Below are 20,284 nucleotides of genomic sequence, written 5' to 3' on the forward strand. Positions count from 1 at the left end.
TGTGCAAATGTAGTGTCATATGGATGCCAAGCAACTGAACTGCTCTACAAGCAGCCCCGGGAATCTGGAGTTAATTGCAATGAAAAGGTCTCTGAATTTACTTCAACAAAAAGACTGGGCATGTAGGCTTAGGTTAAGTGTGCATTTCACAATTGATCACTAACTACAGTGAAATTTACTTGCTGAAGGTAGATCTGGTTTTGGTGACTTTTATGGGATTGAGGTTGGATGGCCATGAATGAGGGCTGACACCTGGGTTTGTACACAGTGCATCTGGGTGCTTAGACCTAGAAAAAGGAGTTCAACTGCATGTCTCCAAAAACAGAAAAGCCTTGGAGAGTACAGGGCTTGTTTCAATGGTAAAGGCTCGCCAATGATGGCAGCTCGAGTGGAGGTACTATTTAGCCCAAGATTCCAAAGGTTATAAATGTCAGATATCACTCTGAGGACAGGGGAGTTTTCTCCCGTACCCTTTCATACAGGGGGTCTACTGCATTTAAAAATGAAGTGCAAAAAAAATTGGACAACATACATGGATGCTTCATGGAGATTTGAAAGCCCCATATCCTGGTTGCTCCTTGATGGTATCTTATCGTCCACTGGGGAAACAAAGCCGTCGGCATCATCTTCTAGTTGATCCAAGAAGCTACGCACGCTGAAATCTGTTTTCATTGTAATTGTGAAGTCTGGTTTCACATTGCTGTCCTCCTCAGAGCCCTCCTCTTCCTCCTACAGAGAGGGACAGAACACCCCCATCACATAGTAAGTTGCTTCTCATCTCAGAAGCATCTCCTTTCACCGCATGCACTGGGAACAGATACGAAAAGAAGTGAATAAGCAGAGCAAGCAAGCACTTGAATTGCTAAGCAATACAGTACACCAGGATATCACCAGGAAGACGCGCTGTACCCAGAGCATATCAGAGAAATCAACTCAGATTGGTTACGGAGACCCAAAGCAGCAAAACAGAGTAGGAAAAAAGATCTAGCTTTCTCAGCAACCTGTTGCTTTAATTCTTATATTCCGATACAGGTAAAACCAATTACAGCTGTAATGCATACAGTCTAAAGCATACCTGCCATCCTCTGCTTGTCTCTACCAGGCAGCATACGGACCATCAGGTTAAAACAAGCACTCTTTCATAAGATACATCTCAACAGCTCTCTCTAAAGGCTGAGTTCAGGACCCCAGATCTTACAGTGCTACCAATGAGCTCAGAGGGGTCTTTCTAAAGCCAAATACTGGATATAATTGGCTATAAAGGCCCCCTGTTACTAACATGGTTCCAACTGCAGATCTATGCCATATAGCTGCAGCACACTGAAAACTGGAGTGGAAACACTTTGTCCAGAGTCATTTCCCCAAAGTACATGGACAGATGGGTCATGTTCAGTTTTTTTCCCCTACAATTTAAAGGCACAACTTTTGGAAGTCACGTGCTGTTTGCTAATCTGTAGAGTTCTCAAACATAGGCCTTGTCATGTGATACCATCCAGAAATCATTTGTTATTTTCAGGAAACGGGACCCAGGTTTCTCTTCCTTTCAGAAAACTTTCTAAAAGGCAGATTTCAACTTTAATTTAAGGCATGAGGTTGGAATAAAGTAATAAATCATTGAATGGTTTGGGTTGGAAGGGAGCTTTAAGACCATGTGGTTCCAACCTGCTGCTGTAGGCAGGGACACCTCCCATAGAGCAGGTTGCTCACAGCCCCATCCAACCCGGCCTTGAATGCTTCCAAGGCAGGGAGCATCCATAACCTCGCTGGGCAACCTGTTCCAGTCTCACCACCCTCACAGTAAAGAATTTATTCCTGACATCTAGTCTAAATCTACCAGTTTAAAGCCATTTCCTCGTCCTGTTGCTACTTGCCCTGTAGAATTTCTTCTTGTTCCTCTTTTTGTCCCTGTCTAGATTTAATTCTGTCAGGGTTTTAGCTCACCCAGCCTGATCCCTGGCTGCTTGGACAACTTCTCTGTAGCCCTCCCAGGTAACCTGTTCCTGATTCCACTCCCTATAGACTTTTTGAGCTAAGGTAAGTCCAGGAGCACCTTGCTTATTCATAGAAGCATATTTTTCCCAAAGAGAGAAGCAAAGCATCCACATAACTTGAATCTGCATATCTGGTAGTAGTCTCTTCCCCAAGGACACCCATAAGCCCATGGTAGCCAACCAGGGCTGGCATAATAAGCTGGCTTGCTTGTCTCGCTCCAGGGCACACGGCCCACAGCTCAGGAATGAGCCTCCTGCCAAAGAAAGCCCACGGGAGGAAAAGACAGTGCAGAAATCTCACTTGTTTAGATAAAACAAAAACACATCTGGCCATTACAAGACCTCTTAAAGCATTTCACTATTTAAAATGAAGGAGCAATTAAAAACAAAAATCTCATCAAGAACCATTGCTTAGAAGGTGTCCCATATGGAAATCTTATTTTAAGCCTACAGTGCCATTTACATTCTAACCAAAATTATCTTCATAGACTAGCTCCGTTTGGCTTGCATCTGTGAGGTTCTTTAGGCAGTTGTGAGACATATAACGCTTCCAGAGCTACAAATATAAAACCTCCAGAGTAACCCCACAGCAGTACTCCCAGTCTCTAAACACAGACAATATGCAAGATATTCTGTCCAAACATACACACAAAGTGGCACCTCACGCCGTGGTTTAAGCTTTTATCCAGCTCTCCCAAATGCTTTACAAAACACACCAGGAAAACAACAGAATCAGGTGCGCCTCAACACCGGCAGTGCTCAGTCCATGATGGACTCATAGAGGGGGAAAATTTCCTCTGCTTAATTCCGAGTGAACTTCAGTGAAAAGCTGCTGCACGCAGCTTCACAGGTCCCCCAGTAAGTGCTAATTGGCATTTCAGCATTAATGGGCTTAATGAGAGCAACACCACAGCTCTCCACGTTTGTGCTCTCCGTAGGAAACCAGTGAGTTGCTGCCCTGCTGCAGCATTCACCTCGCTAGTCACCACAGATCACCACACTTGAGAGCTTTGACTCCAGTTGCAAACACGGGTGAAAGACAGAAATACCGCAGTCAATCAAATAACCCAATCCAGAGCACTGCTGCAGACCAGAGAGAGCTCTGTGTTTGTTAACCAGCCTCTGAACAGCAGTTCTACGTGCTTCAGTCTGCAACCCAGCTTCAATGAACACAGGCCTTGGGTAGTCCACTGATATGCAAACTGCTGTAACTGCTTCATCACAGAATCATCTTGGATGTCCTCTTCTGCAGTACCTACACCAAACACCACCTATGTTTGGATAAGCCAACTCTACTGAAGCACTCCTACACTGTAGTGGTAACAAATGCAAGGCAGGGCCCAGCCCCATGCTGCCTGTCTGGGCTGACAGCAGGACATCCCTTCTCAGAGGAAAAAGAACCAATATTGTAGCAGATTCACCGCCACAAGCTCTCACTACAGTGGAATAAGAGCATCACAACAATTCCATCATCCAAATCTGACAGCATTAACAAACATGACTGTGTCGTTCCTTCCATCCTTGTGTGACTTGGTTAGAAGTACTGCCTACAAGGTGGTGGAAGAGCCCTGGATAAAATAAGTATGTGAACAGCAGAAGATACAGAACCTGTAAATGCCTGGTTGGCTCCATGTGTGTGTGTTAGTTTTGTGAGATCTCATTCCAGCCACGGTGTTGTGTGCAAGCCACAGAGCGTTGGAGTGAGAGAAACTATTGCAAAATAAGTTAGTGTTGTTAAAGAGGAAGGAGAAAGCAAGGGGAAAAAAACAACAAACCACCAAGCCAAAGTGCAAAGGATAAGTGTGAGGTTTTTAGCAAAGTAAAATACATTATGTGCAAGGAAGGGAGAAGGGAAAGAAGACAAAGCCAAGGGAGTATTGTAGTCTTATCTACAACAAGGGAAGAATTTGATCAGAACTGGACAGGCTTAAAGCAGCTACTGATTTTTCAGGAAGACACACTGCAAAAAAATCAACACTGATGGAAAAAAAATAAAAATCAATCATTCTCTTTCATTGATATAAGGGGAAAATTGATGCAAACTGAGCAATTAGTTAGCAGCTGGAGGTCTTCACCTTTATCTCCTTGAAGAAGGAAGCAGTTTCGCCCTCGATAATTGGTTGCAGCAAAGGGCTTCTCCGCTTGCTGGAGGGGGAACCCTGTGACAGGTGTTAACAAGTACGTTACATTATGAAACCCTTTCTCTTCCGCCACCTGCTCTCAGATCATTCTCACCCGCTCATTCGCTCAGCTCACTGCCAGACCATCAGGAGAAATCCATTTCTTAAAGAACAAAAATACGCCTGGCAAACACTTTGCATCTTGGACTGTTTTCCCTCAAGATGTTGCTTAGCAAGGGACATCACTGCTAAACACGCAAGAAAAAAGCTTGGATGCTGGAATACTGGCTGGGCAGGAACTACAAAGAAAATAACCCCCCAACCCAAGGCCTTTGCACAGACACGCACACACACACAGACTTGCTTGGCTCTCCAGAGCTACCATGTAAGCCCAGCTGGACTCTCCAGCTTTGCTTTCCAGGAGGCTGACTTTCCAATCAAGTGCTTCGTGACAGACTTTCAAATGTATTCTGCCTCTGTGTGTGAATCTCTCACTCTTCTTATTATAAGGGACTGGGGAAAGCCAGTCTCATCTCTCTTGTTCTAGCCAGTGTGCAACTTCAGTTTCATGCCTAACAGGACCTGAGCTTTCTTTTGTGAGCTTTATCTTAAACTGCCAACACACAGATGAAGGGTTTCTTCCATCTGAGAGACAGCACCATCTTTACAGTTCACATTTTGGGGAGTACTTTGCATATTCAGAGAGGAGCAGCTTTCGTTTTAAATGCAGGACCACCTGCCACCACGTGTGCAGAAAAAAACTCACATGTCAGTGTGACTGACTGCACTCAAGTAATGCTCTGCCAGTCCATTCAGTTCAGGAAGCAGTCTACAAAAAGCAGCCAGGACATCAGCAAGAACAGTAAGAGGTCGCACATGACAGGGTAAAAAGGAACCAAGATCAAACAATTCTCTTTCTTTAGACAGGCCAAGAAGATTCTTGGTATATACTTGGGTTGAAAAATTCTTTAAAAATGGCCTACACAAGCTGTCCAGAATTTGAGATACCGTGTTTGCTCCCTAAAGGAGTGCATTGGATTCCATGCTGGTGTCAATATTACCTTGCTAAAGCACCACCTGGATGGAGGGGGCATCCACTACTTGCAGGATCTCTTCAATATCAGTGTATTGTCCCTTTCTCTCAGCCAAAGAGACTAGTGCCTGTCCTGGGACTCACACAGGTCTGTACTCCCAACATACAGCCCCAGGTAACCAAAAAACATGAAGACCCAGAGTTCTGAATAGACCAGTAAGGAAAGGGAAGTGATGCTGTAGCCAAACATAAGATGATGAAATAACAGCAGCAGCCCAATGGAAAGGTGAGAAACAACAAAAGGTGAGATGTGTCTCATGGCTCGTGAGTGGGCACTAGAGACCCCTGACCAGCGTTATCTGACTGTAGTACGTCACCGACCCGCTCCTTTGATTGGTCTTTGAGATGTAAGGGAGGAATTGGCCTTATTGATTACGCTGTATACCTCAGCTCTAACGCTAAGCAAGACCTCCTAAAAGAAAGTTCTACTCACAATGATAGGGATGGTGTTGGCTCTGGAGAGGATCTGCTTGACCAAGCGATACCTGTCATACAGTGGCTTCATCACCTGTCGTTCATTTTTGGTAACCTGTAAAGAAAAAAGAAATGAGAACCGTGAGGGCTGCAGCAGATGCTCCATTCTACAATGTACGTGCTTGTGATTACTGTTAGCCAGAGGACTTAAGGGAATTTCATAATGATTACATGCTAACAGCACTAGTACGGAAACTGGAAATGCAGAAGTACTTGTGCTCCCTCCTTAGTCTGAGTGCTGCAAACTGCTAGTGTTGCTTTCTGGTTTTCATTCAGATCCATGCTAAGCCAAAAACCTCAACAATATTGTGCAGAAGAGAAGGCTTAACAGACAACAGCTAGTGTGGGAAAGCAAAGGCCTGTCCAGCTATGTAGCAGCTGTAAAGAAACTGGGATCTCACTTCTTCAATATACAATAATTCCTTAATAAGAAAATAACAAACAAACCTTCACTTCATGACATTTCAAAGTAGGTAAATACATCTGTTCTGTATGGGAAAATAAACATGAGCCTTGGAATGGATGGAGATCCCTAAGGCACGTTTAGGAATAGGAAAATATAAATGACGGGCTTCTGACTCTGAATATCACTATGGAGGAAGAATACAAAGAATTAATTTAAGCAAGGAAGTTCAGCGCAAGGGGCCTGAGTCAGCCTTGCGGACGTGCACCAGAACATTTAACCAGAAAGCAAACTGAGAGCAAACGTTTTGCACATGGGCAAACTGTCTCCCTAGTTAAGCGTAATACCAGCAAAACCCGAATGTATTTTTGGAAAACATCAAAATGCAAAAAAAAAGCTGTCAGAATAACAGAGCCTTTGACATAACTGTGGAGCACGCTCTGTGCGGCAAGCGGCAGCAGCCGAGGAAGAGATCATTGCCTGCATTTGTGAGAGCAGCTCAAGAATTTCTGCAGAAATGAACTTTTTGGCTTAACTAAAGCAGTTCAGTTCTACCTCTCCAGGTTTGCCTGTCACTGGTGCAGAAAGACCCAGCTGCACTAAATCTGAACTCCATTGTTTGTCTTGTTTAGTTAAATATCTAAAAAAAAAAAAAGAAAAAGAAAAAAAAGCAACACAAAAAACAACAACCCAACTTGGCTGAACTACACCCCATTCTCCTCAAGCTTTCAGTACTTTTCCACTGCTGCAGTGCCAGGAGCTGGGAACAGCAAAAGCTGATCAGCTGCAGTCTTTCTTGTTACGTGACTCCATGTTGCTTGGTATAGACTGCTTATTTAAAAAGCAAATTAAAAAGTGGCTGTATAAATAAAGCATCAAAAAGTGCTGGGAGGAAGCTATGCTGATGTGACAGCCTTTTTAAAACAGATTTAAAGTGAGTTTTTAAACAAATTTAAGTGAGTTTACTTTAACAAGATGTCACCTGTTGATTTACATTATTGTGATACTAAAAGCAGACTCCAGCTCTGACTCTGCTGGACAAGGTTAAGTGGATGCGCTGGCCTTTTGCTATTTTATACTGTAATAAAATGTCACATCCTCTCATACAACCATGCTGTTTTCACCTACTGGCATATGTGCCTATGCAATATTAGTACTTCACGAAGAATGTCTGCTAAGGCAAAGAAAATCTCAACCTCTGTCATGGCACTCAGGAGACAAACTATTTTGTGAATCCTCTGGCATAAAAGGATTGTGCAAATACAAAAATACAGGTGCCTCCTCACAAATAGTGTGGTACTCAGGGAACGATACAGCTTCTCTGAGAAGGTGCAGTGCTTGCACACCTGTCTTCCAGTTAGTCATTAATAGTAGCAAATGGACAAATTTTTGGCACGATGGGGGTCCATGCAAAGCCGTTCCTGCTCATACTGGATCCCTGGTAAAACTGGTGAATCAGCTGGGCCTCAGACTGAATGTCTGTGGATCCTGGCAAGCTTGATGCAAAAATAATGTGCACTGAGCTTCATTCAGGCTGTAGACTCAGAGGTATCTTCCACATCCAGCCCTGTGTGCAGGCACCACCTTGCCAAGAGTAACATGTCAGTGGTAATGACGTGGTAATTGGGTGGTAATTAAATGATGTATTTATGTTTAGAACAGCAAGAAGTTTAGAGTTTGTGACAGTGAAGGAGCACTAGGGCAGTCATTTACAACAGACAAAGACACACAAAGATGTATTTTGAAAAAATGCTGCTGTACATACCGGTCTGCCATGAATGCTTTCATAATACAGCAGGGCTTTCTGAAGAGCCACTTTCTCGGCTGCTATCTGATCTCTTGTCATGTCCTATAAAACACAGCGCAGAGAGAGGAGGAAGAAAATGTCAGAGTTCAGGACACAGACAATACTAATTTACAGCCTAACCAAAGTCATTATCATTTTGTCATTAATGTTTTGAAGACTCATCTCTGCTTTCTAGTTCCTCTTACCCAACAATATTGCTGGAAAGACTTACCATGAGTGGAGCCCTATATACAATGCAGGCAAACTGAAACTAAATAACCTTTGTGTGTGAAAATGCTGTAGGTACTTAAGGGGGATTCATCTTTTCTGTGTGCTTTGAACAAACAGTGTTAAATAACTTCTAGTGACGGTGGCTGTTCTTCACTTAGAAGGATCTGAGTCGTAAGTCCAGCAACAAAATGCATGCTCCTCCTTGTCTTCCAAACCTGAGACAAGCTCCAGTACCTCTTGCAAAGCCTGTCATTTTTGCTTTGACTACTACAAACACACTTAACAGAAATGAAGCGCAGTCAGACAGTTTCTTTCTGCCAAATTCTGCTATCAAGTGAAAAGCTCTGGCTGACAGGCTGAGGGGATGAAGCCAAAAAACAACAACAACAAAAAAGGGCAGGCAGACAGTTGGAAGACACTTCCCTCAGTTTTCCAGAGCTCATCCACCAAACATGACTGATACCAAACCTTCTCTCTCTATTGCTGCACCAAATACTTTCAGAGACCTTAAAAAGCTCAGGCTGTTGATTCTTGCTACCTTCAGAAAACAGCCAAACACTTCTGTAAATCTAATAAACAAAGATATTGCTGTCTACTCCTCTTTCACGGAGTACTGCACAATTCACACGTCAGCAGACTCAAGGACTTCATTTACAAGGCTGCCCAAAAACCAGAGAACCAGCAACATCAGACACAAAGAACTCTCTGCCGACAACCCTCAGAGATTACAGGAACTAGCTGAGCTCAGTGTGGCACTCAGAAAAGCAATGATAAAATGCAATAATAAAAAATGATTAAAAAAAAAAAACAACCCACAAGAGCATTCAGCTTTGGAATGATCTAGAAGAAAATCAGTGACCTAATCTTGAGAACCACTGGAAGACTCAGAACTATGCCAAAAGCTTTTGGGTATAACAGCAGTTCAGAACTGTTACATGGAGTCTGTGAGAATCAGAAAAAGAACACAATGCCATTCTGTAGAAATAGAACTGTGGGAAAAAAACCCAATATAGATAGCAAAGGCACTGGGAAAGAGGCGAAAGCAATTAAGCCCAGAGTTGAAGTTGTAGACTTTGTGATGAAATGTAAAAGATCACAAGACTTTCACAACTGACAGGGCAGCCATGAGTTAAGGGCTTGTACTTGAAAGGCCTAAATCTGATCAACATATATCGTACCTTTATATCCTCGGGTCGGTTTGTCTCTGTTCGTTTTTCCTGAAGCTTCTTCTGGATAGAATCAAGGGTCACTTCCACAGCAGGTTTGGCGGATTTATCTGACAGGTCTTGTTTCTTGTCATCTTCCTTTTCAAGCTGAGAACCAAAGCTCTTTGGGAGCGTGTTGCTTCGCTGACGCACCACAGGACCCAGGTCTTCCTCCGATATCTTCAGCTTAGTCTCTAAAAAGGGACATTTAGGGGAAGAGAAATAATTTCTCTTCTTAAAAATGTGAAAGAAACACTGTCTACCATCAAATTTAAACAAGACCAAGTCCAGGTGCCCCCAGAAGGTACATCAACAGTGACTGCTCACCTTTAAGTTGCTTTCGGAATTTGGCCAAATCATTTGTCCATTTGAGCACTTCAGGATTAGCTGCTTTGTCACTGTGGGAAGGCTGGAAGGAAAGAACAGTCATGCTGAATCTGTATTAAATCAACAGGAGTGACCCACTGAAACAAGCCTGTGTCACTAAACAGGGGATGAACGGGATTGGGACACCGCACAGAGCATGAGTACAGGCTACTGACTGGTGCCTGCACACGTCTGACCTATCCAGTTCAGACCTTGCTTTGATTGCCCTCCCTGTCACAGCATTGTCTCTCAAGGCACTGCAAGACTGATGCAAGACCCTTTCATTACCATCCTTAGATCACCAAAGATACACACATATGAAGCTTTAGCTCCTTTAAAAGCTTTCTGTCCCTCCGAAGGGCACGTCAAGAATAAAGAGTAAAGAACATGGCTACTGCTCAGCAGCACTTGACTATGGTTCCTTGCTGAGGAGCAAAGAAGGCTGCTCTTCTCTACTATGCAGTGTGCCGGTGTCCTGGAATTACCATCATGCAAATGAGATGCACAATTGTTCCTCTTATTAAGTAAAACTTAATAAATAAACAAATGCAAAACTTAAAATAGCTATTCCTACACCCTCGCTGTATAAAGCAGTGATCAAAATTCCATGAGCTTGTGAGACTCTCTTGTACTACACTGGCCGTCCAAAAAACGCCACGAAAGTTAATTTGCTTGGTATGGATGCATGTTGTCATTTTTGGAGCAGCATTACATTTTCCTTTACATTGTTTAAATACTCCCAGGCTGTAAGGTGGAACGATACAAAGGTGGTAACAAAGATGGTAACAAAGACGGTAACAGATATTCAAAAGGTTATTTAAGAGGAAAAACTCACCGATACAGATGCGTCACTGGGAAATGCTCCACCAGGGAGCAATCTCCAAGAGATACTGCCTTAGTGGTGGTCAGCCCTTAAATGAGGTCTTGGAGCACAGCTGAATTACCATCACCTCTGCTCCCACAGCTGACCCAACACTTACCTCAACTGATTAATCAGAGGTTCAGGCTGTGATTACCAGTTTCCCATACACAGACTCTCTGTATATGTTTGACAGGCTCCCCCAGCGTCTCCTCCCTTTCTAGCCACCTTACACCTCTCCCTACGAATGCTTGAGTAGAGACTCACTCTGTATTTCCTCTCCTCCTCGAATTTGTCCTCAAACTTCCTGATTTTTTTCTTCAGTCCCTGAATCCTCCGGGTAAGCTGTGCAGGGGTAAGGTCTTCTCTATCATCTTCATAAGATCCCAAAGAAGAACTCCGCCTCCTACCAAGAGCAGAGATTACAGAAAGGGTTTATCCAAACAGCTGCAGTACATCTTCTCTCTCAGAAGGACACTTACACTTTGTGTAAATAAAGGCAAATCCCACGGAAGTGAGAAACTTATGTTGGTTACTGTCTAATGACAGACAGAACAAGAGGATGCTGTCACAGCCTCTTTCAGGAACAGCAACTCTCTAGATATTAATTCAAAAACCCTGAAATGATCAGTTACCAAGAACTTTTCTTAAAACAGCTGTTTCCTGACAGTACGATCAGAAGCCAGATCAGACTCACCACAGAGAAATCACAACCCACCTCATAAACGAATGAGAATTGGGAGGGGAAGGAGGCACTTCTGTATCATCCAGGTACTGTTGGCTCTGTCCATAGGCATAGAAGCGAGGAGACAGCATAGGATCACTGTCCTCATCCAGGAGCTGGCGAATTAATCGACCAGCCTGTGGGGAAAGCCGAGCCTCTTCTGAGTCTAAGCCATCTCGCTGCCAGGAAGAAAGTGCAGGGATGGGCTCTAGGAACAGGAAGACAAAGAGCAGTCTTATCATTTTTGTTTTACAAGTACCGTAGATTCCAGACAACATTTCTAATGTCATATCATGACCCCGCTTTCCTAAATGATTACTTGTTGTCAGTGTCAGGTATTCACTGAGTCATTATTCACAGCTGCCACTGTGCAAAGTAATGCAAAACATTGCCTGGTCACAGTGGATGCTCTATACAAGCATAAATAATCTGCTGGGTGCAACACAAAGCTGTATCCATAATCTGGCTGGAATTACCATGGATTGACACCAAGAGAAGGTATCACCAACCACTACCTTTAAGGAAATAACTCTGGGATAGAACAGAATTATTGGCACATGGCAGGATAAAAGAGGCAAGCTTGCTATAGGAAGAAGCTTCTCAGTTTTAGGCCATACAAATGCTGCAAATGAGCAGCACAGTAATTGTCCTCCTGTTCCCCAACACAACCCTGCCACACATGGCTGGAAATTCAAAGACTAGAAGGAAGCATGTTTTTCCAGCCTGTAAGGGAAGATTGCCTCACTGTGCTACTACCAGTTCTTTAGTGCACCCAGCAGTCACGTGGGCTTATTTTTCCTCTTTTTCATATGTAAACCTGCTGCTTTATCCTGCTGCATGGCAGAAGAATGAGGAAATGCTTAGCTGGAAGTAAAAGCAATGCCATACAGGGAGATGGTGGGGTGGGAGAAAAATGGAAGCCCAATTTAGTGTTACTGCTTCACATACTGGAGCCTACAGAAAACAATCGCCTCAATCTTGTGACAGCTCCCTCCAGATGCCATAAGGAGTCGAACGTTTTCTGTTCAGATAGTTTACTAAGCTGATTTGCATGCTCCTACTTAGCACCACGGGATTAAACAGTTTAAGAGCCAGGCCTTGAACTTATAAACCTAACAAAGAGTTCTAGAGTCAAGTAACAAAACAAAAACCTTATAGAAAGCTCCCAGACCAGTCTCAGAGCTATGGACTCAGTATTTCCTGTGCCTAGCACGTCTGCTCTTGTTTCACAAAGAGAAGAGGCTTTTGAAGCCAGAAATGTTTTGAACTAAAAGCAGTATTTCCTTCTGTTGAACAAGGTTAAGACTTTCATAGCTCAGAATGGGGTCTGTGGGGACTCCCTTACAGAATCTTGCATTACTCTTCTCTAGGTACAGCTCAGGCAGCATGAGATCATCCATAGCTCAGGAATGGCTGTCTCGGAGGCATTCTGCTGCAATGAAGGTTACTCTCCTCCTTTTCCCTTCTTCTTCAGTCCATGAATTTAAGTGGAATGCCTTGGCTTAGAGATTGGTGCTGCATGCAAACCGACATCTTATCCTGAAAGGGATGGCTGGAGGTTTTTGCACCTCTCAAGCGTTATGATAAGTGAAGCACATTCTTGGCACATACAAGTGCTCACAGGGGCTGCATTAATGAGGTGTGCAAAACTCAGATGGACATAGGTCGCATTGTCATGGATTGGAAAGCTCACACAGCCTATATTTCCCCCAGGTAATTTCTGGAATGTGAGCCTTTTTTAAGCTGTGTTCACCCTGATGGTACCTAATAACTGAAAAAAACTTCTCAAGATACCTAATATGACCAAAGAGGAAACTAGGGGCAAATCATTCATCCAAACAGTGATATTTTGGCCTCTGACCCTTTCTTGAATCTCAAAATTTCAGGCCCTCGCATGATATCTTGCAGCAAATTAATGGCTGATAACAAGAATGGAACAAATCTGATACATCTGACTAGCAGGAATGAAGTAAGTGACACTTGCAATTCTTCCAGACATTTTTCATTGCCAGTTTTTGGAATACCCTCACACCAAAACAGAATTTGCTCTTGGAAATCATTAAATCACACCCTCATGGGATTTACGCAGATGGAATAAACTTAGGAGAAATCAGGATTATATTTAGCAGTAACCAAATAAAGCTTCTACCACACCAGTTAAAAAAAAAAAAAAAACACACAAAAAAAAACACACAAAAAAGCCATTACCAAGCATGCACGATGCATGTGATTTTATCCTAAGGCGAATGTATGTAGTGCCCAAAAGTTGAATCCAAAATGATAAAGCGTATAAAGGGATAAGGAAAAAAATATCCTAAAAGGAGAAGTCAAATTTGAGACTTGACATAAGAAAAGCTTGCTATAGAAAATCAGCTGGTTTTAATTCTCATTCCTAAGACTCTATGGGCATGTTGTTTCCTTTGCTGATTATATGTGTTTATAAGAAAAACCTCATCTGGACACAGAATGAGTAACGATGCTTCCCTCCTCCCCCCCGAACATATAATTGAAGAACATATAAACACGGGAACAAAGGGACATAAACAAAAGGAACAAAGCAAATAATAAAGAAACATATTTAGTTATTTAGAATTACAGATCTTATCTACATCAGACCATGAACTGGATCAGAGTTACAGACTGGCTGTCCTGTTCTTTATATGGGTGAGGTGCCAGAAACTTGCACTGCACAAACAAATAGAAACCCACTCAGGGGAAGAAGCTTCCCTTTTTGATAGTGAGCAATCAACCCAAACCTGTCCAACAGAAGCCACAGTCTCTTTTGTTATTTATTTACAGAAGATACATACATAAAAGTTTTAAGCCCTTTCCTAAGGCTGCTAAATTCCTGGACTTCACAGTTGAGGTTTGAAGTACTTGTTATTAGTTTTAATACTGTGTCTATTTCTGCTAAGCGAATACAAATCTCAGTAAAAAATGTACATGCTTTGCCTTTTCTTTGCTGCTGACTTGACCCACACTCTTTCATCTTGAACAGATCCCTCTTGCTGAGAAAGTCTCTATATTCTTTCTATGTACTTATTTTATTCACAATAGTGAAATACACCGGTATGAAGCCTGCATCACGCTCAGCAGTGAAGCACTCCTCTCCAGTCTCACAATCAGCTAATCTTTTAACAAAGCTGTTAGCCATCTGCCAGGTGTTGCCCTACAAAATTCTGTAGGCATTCACGTCTGTTGCAGCACAGCCTCTCTACCTACCTGCCACACAAAGGACAGGCCTTATTAATAAGCCTCTATCAGGCAAGAAGAAAAATGGATGTTATCAAATTCAGTGGGGGTTATTATTGGTCAGCTCCATGCCATCCTGCTGTCAAGACTGACTTTCTATTTCTTCTTTAATAGTTCTGCTGTTTATCTGTGACAGGCTTACTGGGGGGGGTACAGCCAGCAAAAGGCTCGTGTTCTCCTCTCTAGCCATACAGCTGATGTATGACAGCCCCAGGAGGCTAAAATCTTCACTGCTGTGAACTGAAGTAGGTCTGGAGGGATTAAAAAACCTAAACTAATTACAGCACCTGAGGTCCTAGCACTAAATAATGGAACGAATATAGCAATTCAAAGCCTCAAAACACTCGCTTGGTCAGTAACAATGTGTTTTACGTCCTTAAACAGCACTGTCCTATTCTTCTCTTAAGTAAATTGAAAAGAATGGCCCAAACAAGGAGCTACCTTACTTTGTCAGTGAGATGAACCATTTCCTAGCTATCCAGACAATTTTGCAATTTGCTAATGGTGTTGCACCATAACAAACAATGTTTTCTTTTTTTTTTTTTTAATACTGCTGTCATAAAATGAAATCCGTAAACAATGCAATTATTCATTTCTACATACAGTGATAAAAACGCAGCATGTTTCACCACCTTTTGATTTATGTCTGTTGCACACAAACACACTGACCTAAGCCTACTGTCAAAAACAATCCTACAACGTTGTTTCTCTTGCTGTACACTTTTCCTTCTCATTACCCTGCTTCTTTTCATGGGAAAGCATCAATTAAATCCGTCTCAAAGCTATTTGGAGATCAGCTTCACCCCCAGGGTCTTAGTGCTACAATTCTGGGGTTCTCAAAACTGAGGAGAATGCTTATTCATGTTAAACTTCTGCTTTCAGTCTAGAAAGAAAAACGATTGCTGATTGTTTCGTAAGTGCTTGTAGCTGCAAACTTTGCTTCAAATTTCATCTACAGAGCTCTTAAAACCTCAGTAACGAGGCGACATAGGCAGCAATCACACATCAGATCAACTTACTCAACTATCTGTTCATCTCTGAGCTGGTGACAGGGCCAGCCACTGTTAGGAGAGCAACATACTTCCAGATTTTTCCTTGAGGGCAGGATAGCAAAATCTGTTGCTTGAATTAGCAGCATTTGGTAAGAATTCTGCACAATAGCACTGGATTCTGAGAGAACACTGTGTCCTTCCCACTCATGGCATTCAAATCCAACACAATCCTCAGCAAAGGGAACGCATCCTGTATAAGTGTAGCTCATCTCTCCTCTTGTATACAAGTCTGGCTGTGTAGTGAATCTCAAAAATAATCAGGTAAAAATTATTTCTAGAATAACCCTACCAGCTCATGTGAAAGCTATCGCAGTTCAGTGCCCCTGAATTAGTGTTCTTTATGACAGCTTTGGTCTCAACATGATAGGAAGTCTGCCTGAGTGAAGAATAAGAGCTAGTCAGCAGACAAGGCTGCCTTATGTAATTCTGTGCCCATTCTCCAGGGCTGTTCCTCAGCCTGTGTGCAGAGGCAGTGACAGCTACAGCTGATGGTGCCACCCCCTCAGCATGCAGATGCTTCTTGCCAGGGGCCTGCTCACACCTCACCCTGCATCTCCTGCAGTAGTTCTTGCAAAGGAACCCACCCCAAAGGCAAAGCAAATAACTTGTCATTACTGCAGCTGAAGACACAGGGCCTCTCTCTTTCCACCGGGGAAGGGACAGAGGTGCAGTAAGGGCCCAGATTAGATGTATAAAGGCCTGAGTGATGCATGCTGGCAGGGAAGGGACAGTGCCTGGCCTGTTGGGGCTGTGCATGAGCGGCACAGCCCCACCTTGCATAGGCTGGCTCACTGACAGCCTCTGCCACTAGCAGTAGAAATGCTCCCAAAGTTGAGGTAAGCACTGATCCCCTTGTGGCTTTAGAAAGCTTAATTTCACACCCACAGATACAGAATCTTTCCTACCTCCTTGCTCAGATATACAAGCCACCATTTTGCTGCATTCAAACCTGCATCAACCAAATGGTGATTCTGGTAAGCAAGTGTTCTAGGAGATCACATCTCTCTCACTCTAGAGCTGATTTGTTTGCAGCTGCCCACCTCTTCCTCTTGTGAAAAACATTCAAACAAAATGGAGGAAGAATCTGAAAGAAGCACTCTCAGATGCAGTCACAGGCACTCATAAATCCTGTTTCATATTTGCAGTGCAAGAAATCTGGGAACCAAACACAAGAGCACACCTACAAAGAGGGATTTGTACTGAGGTGCAACGTATTTCACACTATGGGAAAACCTCTGTCAGACAGAAGAGAGCTGTGTTCTGCCCTTCACATGCTCATATGACTCCCATTAGTAACACTGCTTGCCACAGGCGTGCACGGAGGAGAAAAAAAAAAGTCTTTCTTTCCAAAGGTTCACATGATGGCTGCAGCCACACATCACCTCTGGGAACACAGACGTGCTCTCCCGGCCCAAAGCCCTGCGGGACCGTGCTGATTGGCACCTCACCAACACCAGGGCAGCCAAGGCCCCGCGGGAGCCCTTCCGCACCGCTTTGATCAGCTGCGCCACACGCCTGGTGATATCACCCAGGGAATCCCCGCTAATAAGCAAGCGGAGCAACTCTCTACTGTCCATGGTGACTGGCTGCCTGGATGCATCAAAAGCAGCCAGGGTGTGTGGCTTTTATTTACACATGCTCAAGGTGTTACGACTAGGCAGAAAGTCAAAATATATCAAGGTATGTGCTTTGTGAAGACAGGACCAGAGAACTTCTCAGTGCTCCCTTTTAGATTAATAAACTACAGTTATACATTTTCCCCTCTTACTTTGACTATTACAATACAATGCTTGCATCTTCCCATTTCTTCCCTGTCAAAGCCTCTCTCTCACTGCAAAAACACAAACGAGCACAACAACTCCTGCTTGTAGAAAGGCAATTAACACTCAGTAAGAGAGAAGGGCTCTGATCCCAGACATACTGGACTCCTTCAGTTCCCCTCCATTTCAAATGAAAAGGAAGTTCACAACACTCATACTGTGCACAACAGATTTCATTCTCTAACCTAAGTCAGTGAAAAAGACAAGTAAGCATACACTCTGAAGATGAGTGCTAATGAAATGTATTAAAGTATTTAAATCACAAGCAATTTCACATTGCCCTTTGAACCTATGATCACAACTTTTTCACAGCATACATCCAAAAGATATTGTTTGTAAGAGTTATCAAGGTACAAAGTACTAGATAGGCAGCCATTTTTTTCCCCAGCTGTTCTTTACACATCTGAATCTTTACTTCCAAATAACAACCAAAGTAAAAGAATAGAGAGAAAGAAGAACGTTCCTTCCTGACTGTGAAATATTGTTTCTTTTAAGAAAGCACTATTACTTAGAGCTCCAGCTTAGCAGTCAAGCAACCAGCCATCAAGAAATATTCTAATCCAAAGCACACAGGAACTTACAGTACCAAATAGTACATGAATGTAACTTAAAGAATAAAACAGTGTATTTTCTTTCTCAAAGGGACAAGTGGAACTAGTAAATATTTAGAATTTCACTTCCAATTTCTCCAAACTTTCAGTTCCATATTCAGGACAAAATTGCTTTCCTGTTGTTTTTGGCAAAGGAACTTCAGCACATAAAGATATATCCAGCCCACGGAGGTTTCCTTCTCTCTTTTACCTCGTCTGAACAGCCATGAAACAAACCCTACCTTCCCAGTTGTTGTCATCACACAGCGTTGTCAAATCCAGCCGAGGCACTTCTGACACAAAGCTGTTTTCCTGATCATCAGAATCTTGATTTCTTTGCAGCTTGTTTTCAGGAATGCTTGGGTGTTCTTGAATCTTCATACTTGAAGGCTGCTATATTCCCACAGAAATGAGGAAAGAAAGAAAAGAAAAATATTTCAAGATGAAGAGGAAGGGAAAAAAATCCCTGCAGTCACAGCAGCAGTAAGCTCACACTTTTAAATAAAAAGGTCAAAATAAAAAGAACCTGACGTTTCCAGTTCCAAATTCAAAGCCCTTTGCAGTGACCCCTACGTACCAATCACTCACATTGATAAAAACATCTGTCTATTTTCCTTCCTTGAATTTTCCCTTCTTCAGAAAGCCACAGCAAATTCCCGAGGCTGCCTGCCCTGACAACCGCATGCAGCTGAAAAAGCCTCTGCTGATTGATTGGGGTGAAAAGGGAGGGAGGACTGCAGGGAGGAAGGGAGAGGGAAGAGGAGGCTGCAAAGAGTTCCTACAGGAGCAACTCCTTGGAACGGCAACAAAAATGCTGCTGCAAGGCTGAGGCAATACGTGGTCTCCTAAAAAGCAGGCACTGGAGCTCCTGTGGTAGCAGCTGCAGAGAGCAAGCAGTGCAGGCTACGTATACAAATGGTCTCATGCAGGCTGTGCTGGCTCAGATCAATTAGTGCCAGCTAAGCTGTGCAGGCTGCACATTCCCCGATTTCCTGTGGTTGTTTTCTAGCTGGGCGTGGGGAGAGCAGAACTATTTATGGAGGAGTTCTGGGTATTAAAGCAGTGTTGCGCAAATCCAAACGGCAGTGGGGTTTGGCATCTCAGCTGGAAAGCAGTGCGGACTCTGGGAATGAGCCAAAAAATTCACACAAGCATCCAACGACTTGAGAAAAAACAACAACAAAAAACAAACGGTAGAATGCTGTCAAGTAAATGATTCATAATTTAATGCTACCTAGAGGTAACTGCTGTTTGTCTCACCGCTACTCATCCTGACACACCACACGGTGTGTGCTTTTGTGGAAAAATCTCAGCCATCCCCATAGCCCAGGTACACTGCGTGTGCACTGGAACGGGGCTTCGTGACACAGACAGTTTGACCACAATAAAATAAACGAGCTGTAATGGCTTGCAGAGGGCCGTGGGGAACAGGAAGAGTAAAGCATGTGCATAAACACGTAGTGGGACACGTCTAAACTCGGCAGACACAGAGCCATGCGAATGGATAGTATTACACTTGAACGTGAAGCGTTTGGTCTTGGTAAGGACAGCTGAGGCGTTTCCCTCCCAAATACAGTCTAGCAGGTAAGCAACACACAGACTTTTTCCCCATAGGTATTTTGATAATCCATTTACAATCAGCTTGGGATAATTTGTTTAGAAAATGTGTCTAAAGAAAGTAACTTCAACATTTGAACTTCTTTTTCCTGTAAACCCTGAAGCATGGCCAAACTGTACCAAATCAATATTCTTAGCGGATGTCAGTAAGGCACATGTCAGGTTTTTTTTTCCCCATATCCATAAAGCTGGTATGCTGTTTTCTTTTTGCCCTCTGAGCTGAGAAAAGCACATAATCTTCACGCAGAGAGGGAAAAAAAAACCTGCCCAATTCACACATTGCATGAAGAATGTTTTTATCTGGATTCAGTCCCATCTACCTGGATGATGAACGCTGTTCTGCATTGTATTTGTATAAGGTTTGTATTTCCTTTTCATTTCAATAAATCACCGTTTTAAAACATTATAACAAAAGGAAACACCAAATGACAGCTTGCCAAGGCACTAATAACTCGTACAGATTGACGCTAAATCTGATTACCAATGTGGTTATTGTGAAAGCTGTACATGGAAAAATGCTAATTCACCACTCAACAACTTTTAAGCTGCTTCTAGGTTGGGAGGACTTAAATATTTCTTTAAGGTTCAGTGAAATCTTATTTCCTTTTCCTGCCAGAATCTAAATAGTCAGTGTACATTATAAACAGAAAGACTGGCCAGTGGCCAGAAACAGGCAGTATTTTGCACTTGCTAGAGAACAA

General features: G+C 43.0%; 1 protein-coding gene across 19 annotated transcripts in view; it reads right to left on the bottom strand.

The window, feature by feature from the left end:
* The window catches only part of FAM13A (family with sequence similarity 13 member A), a 120,323-nt gene that overhangs the window by 2,978 nt on the left and 97,061 nt on the right, over positions 1-20,284 (bottom strand). For 10 of the 19 annotated variants that reach the window (XM_085544999.1, XM_085545004.1, XM_085544998.1 and 7 more), the window contains 9 exons: positions 18,209-18,359; positions 11,247-11,460; positions 10,796-10,934; positions 9,631-9,712; positions 9,277-9,497; positions 7,847-7,930; positions 5,638-5,733; positions 4,067-4,150; positions 533-729 (listed from right to left, as the gene is read on the bottom strand). In XM_085544999.1, the coding sequence (XP_085401125.1) occupies positions 533-729; positions 4,067-4,150; positions 5,638-5,733; positions 7,847-7,930; positions 9,277-9,497; positions 9,631-9,712; positions 10,796-10,934; positions 11,247-11,460; positions 18,209-18,359 (1,268 nt within the window). The remainder of the gene's footprint in view (positions 1-532; positions 730-4,066; positions 4,151-5,637; positions 5,734-7,846; positions 7,931-9,276; positions 9,498-9,630; positions 9,713-10,795; positions 10,935-11,246; positions 11,461-18,208; positions 18,360-20,284) is intronic. The other 9 variants (XM_085545002.1, XM_085545009.1, XM_085545006.1 and 6 more) reach the window with 3 other exon arrangements.

Source organism: Coturnix japonica, chromosome 4, assembly GCF_054131305.1.
Source record: "Coturnix japonica strain WE chromosome 4, WE-NBRP24, whole genome shotgun sequence".
In the NCBI taxonomy this organism is placed as follows: Eukaryota; Metazoa; Chordata; class Aves; order Galliformes; family Phasianidae; genus Coturnix; species Coturnix japonica.